The 3,247-nt window shown below is 38.2% G+C and overlaps 1 protein-coding gene across 1 annotated transcript in view; it reads left to right on the top strand.

The window, feature by feature from the left end:
• The window catches only part of LOC106528989 (chymotrypsin-1), a gene marked incomplete at its 5' end in the record, with an annotated part of 4,318 nt that extends 1,610 nt beyond the window's left edge, over positions 1-2,708 (top strand). Inside the window, 3 exon segments of the mRNA XM_014024286.1 lie at positions 52-323; positions 1,624-1,763; positions 2,407-2,708. Coding sequence (XP_013879740.1) covers positions 52-323; positions 1,624-1,763; positions 2,407-2,592 — 598 coding nt within the window. The 3' untranslated portion in view covers positions 2,593-2,708.
• Between the last annotated feature and the right edge of the window lie 539 nt (positions 2,709-3,247).

Below are 3,247 nucleotides of genomic sequence, written 5' to 3' on the forward strand. Positions count from 1 at the left end.
GTGTGTGTGTGTGTGTGTGTGTGTGTGTGTGTGTGTGTGTGTGCACTGCAGCCAGGTGAACCTCATCTGGAGAAGAGTAAGCGTGTTTATCGGTGCCCACGCCCTGCAGCAGCCGGCAGAACGTTACATGGGCGTGCGCAGAGTGATACGTCACACTGGCTACCGACGTCTGATCAACGGGTACATCAACGACATCGCTCTGGTCCAGCTGAAGAAAAAGATTCAGTTCTCCAAACTTGTGTCCCCAGTGAGGCTGGCCAGTGGTGATGACTCCTTTGACTCCTCATCGTGTTGGACCACTGGCTGGGGCAAGGTTGGAAAGGGTATGTGCCACACCATTACACACACAGAGTTGATTTTATTGTTTAGAAAAGCTCTGTCACTACTCATCTTAAAGAAGTTTGTCCTCTCCTAAATTAACATTAATGAAAAAAAACATACATCTAATCTCCTGAGCCATCCTGATGTTGAGGATATTGGTTTTAGACTGAATGTTTTTATTCAGGGGGACTACATTTTAGTTGTATTTTAAATAATTTTTTTATATTTTTAACTTATATTTGCTCAAAAACAGTTTGTTTTTATGAGGTTCTACTGATCCTAAATAGCTAGAAGAAATAAAAAATGCACACCAAGCAAAAATTTCAAACACAAAAGGATAAAATTGCCTTGACAATATTTTAAGGGAGGCCATTGCCCCCTCTGGACCCCCCCTTAGTGTCACCCCTGRACACAGAGTGACAAAAGTCTTTGTCCAGTTTAGGTTAATGGCTAGCCAATGTAGCATTTTTTAACTGATACATTGTTTTTAAGAAATAATGTTTTCTGAAGTCTTAAAAAAACTGGAACTCATTTGCTAACTAKTAGTCTAAACTAGACAAAAACTTTTGTTTTTCTCCAAACTCTGCGCTCTGACCGATGTTACAGCTGGTACTATTAATATTTAGACAGAATATCACTTTAAAGTTAATCTTAACAACAAAATACTGATATGAAAAACAAAGGCTTTCTTCAAAAGTTTGGGAAATCAGTTATCTTAATAATAAAAAGTAGGGATGCACCGATGTGAAAATTTCAGTCAACATCAATATCCATTATTAATATATATATATATATATATATATATGACTTTTATATTCAATTTAAAGTAGAATTAAATATTCCACAAATTTAAAGACTCCAAATGAGTGTTTAAACTTTATTAAAGGATATATAAATTGTCCCTCCTCCACTGTTTACATTATTATACATAATATAAACACTTAACAAGTTGATCTATTTGAGCTTTCAGCACAGAGGTCTTTACCCCCACTGACCGAAAAACATCTCCCAGTGAACTGGAAGGGGCCTGTGGACCACCACTTGATGTTCRTAGTTCTAGCACATTGTGCAGCACTGGACACTTTTTATTTTGTGAACTAAGAGCCTAAAACAGTTCTTTGATCGTAAACGTCTCAGACCTTCAGTGTAACTTTCACAAAGATGCTCTTTAAAACTTTTGTTTCAAACTTTTATTCATCTTTCAGCTGGCCTAGGCGCAAATCCTCATGTGATCACCACCTTCTCACCTTTAATCTGTGTGTGTGTGTGTGTGTGTGTGTGTGTGTGTGTGTGTCCATGCAGTCCCGCTGGCGGACCCAGAGATTCTTCAGGAAGTTCAAGTTGAAGTGTTACCTCCGAAGGAGTGCAAAGCCACATTTCCTAATCTGCAGGACACCATGCTGTGTGCAGGAGACCGTGCTGGAGGGAAGGATTCCTGCAATGTACGAATAACCTCACATCTACAACAGACTCTGCTCTCCATCGAGCTGTGGGAGCAGAAATAATGTTTTGTTTCAAGAATTATAGAAGACACAAACAGGAAAAATAACTTCATTTGCAAACTTTCTTGTTTTCTTGTYCTATGGAGAAAAACYAAAGTTCAGAAAATGACAAGAATGGCAAATGTGTACACGAATATCTAACTCAATCATCAAAAAGTTTACAAATTTTTCAAACCAAAATCTACCATCGACCTCACAAATGTTTCCTCCCTCTAAAATGTTCTAAAATATATAATTTATTGGAACTAAGCTGGAAAAATGAACATGAAGGTCAATTAAATTATAAAACATGATGTGAAGTTTTTTTTTATTTCATTGGTTCATTTTAAGTGTATTTATTTATTGTTACATTTAAATATTTCTGCTTTTATTTTTAATTGTCAGTTTTGGTCCTCCATACCACATAGCAAATGCTGTTTTTAAAGGGAAAACACATGAACATTGCTGTAAAGTTATTTTTCTCTACTCACCTTGACAAATTGTATAAATTATGTAATGATCCTGAGACTAACGTCCCTCCACAGCAGTTTTCAGTAACCTCACCCCGTGACGAGGCTCAGAAACATCTTGTTCTGCTCCACAGGGCGATTATGGAAATCCRTTGGTGTGCCAGTCAGACAGTGGTTTTGTGCAGGTGGGCATCATGAGTTTTGGGAGCTCTGCTGGATGTGGTATCCAAGGGCACCCCAGCGTCTACACCAAGGTGTCCGAGTACCTGCCCTTCATCAACGATTACATCCACCATGAGGACGCCTCCGCTGAGGTCTGACCCTCCGAGAAGCTGAAGACACATGTTGTAGCCACCGCTCTGATCGTCTGCTGTCCTGTTCTTCTGACCAGCTTTTACTGTTTTCACCAACCTGCAATTAAAGCTTAGAAGCATCACGTGTGTCTTGGAGAGTTTCTCTTCATCGAATATTAACATAGATWTCAACCTCAACTAAAATGAACAGAATGCACAAGTCTTAAACTAAWATGAGCTTTTATTGTGAAGGGACGGAGTTATAGTTGATTTGGTTAAACCTCATGAAGTTATGCTTGAGTTGAAATTACTACTAACCAAAACTTAGCTCAATATCTGTAAAACTGACCGAGTTACAGCCTTGTGTTGACTAAGGTTGTGTCGTCTGAACTGAACCAACTTCAAATGTTAGGGTCAATAACCAATTACAACTTTGAGTTTTATTAAAATCCATTCAGTGGTTCATGAGATATTTTGCTAACACATTGGTAAAACTGACATATATTTCTGTGTTATCTAATTTCAGATGGCTGTAGCAGCCATCTTGAATTTGGTTGGCTCCAAAAGTTGAGTTTTAGATGTACAATCAATGTGCATTTCCTCTAAGTTTCTTTAAAATTTGTCCTTTGTTTTATGACAGGGGTGTCCAAACATTTTGTCACGTGGGCCAAAACCATAAAGT

Source organism: Austrofundulus limnaeus, unplaced genomic scaffold, assembly GCF_001266775.1.
Source record: "Austrofundulus limnaeus strain Quisiro unplaced genomic scaffold, Austrofundulus_limnaeus-1.0 Scaffold417, whole genome shotgun sequence".
NCBI lineage: Eukaryota > Metazoa > Chordata > Actinopteri > Cyprinodontiformes > Rivulidae > Austrofundulus > Austrofundulus limnaeus.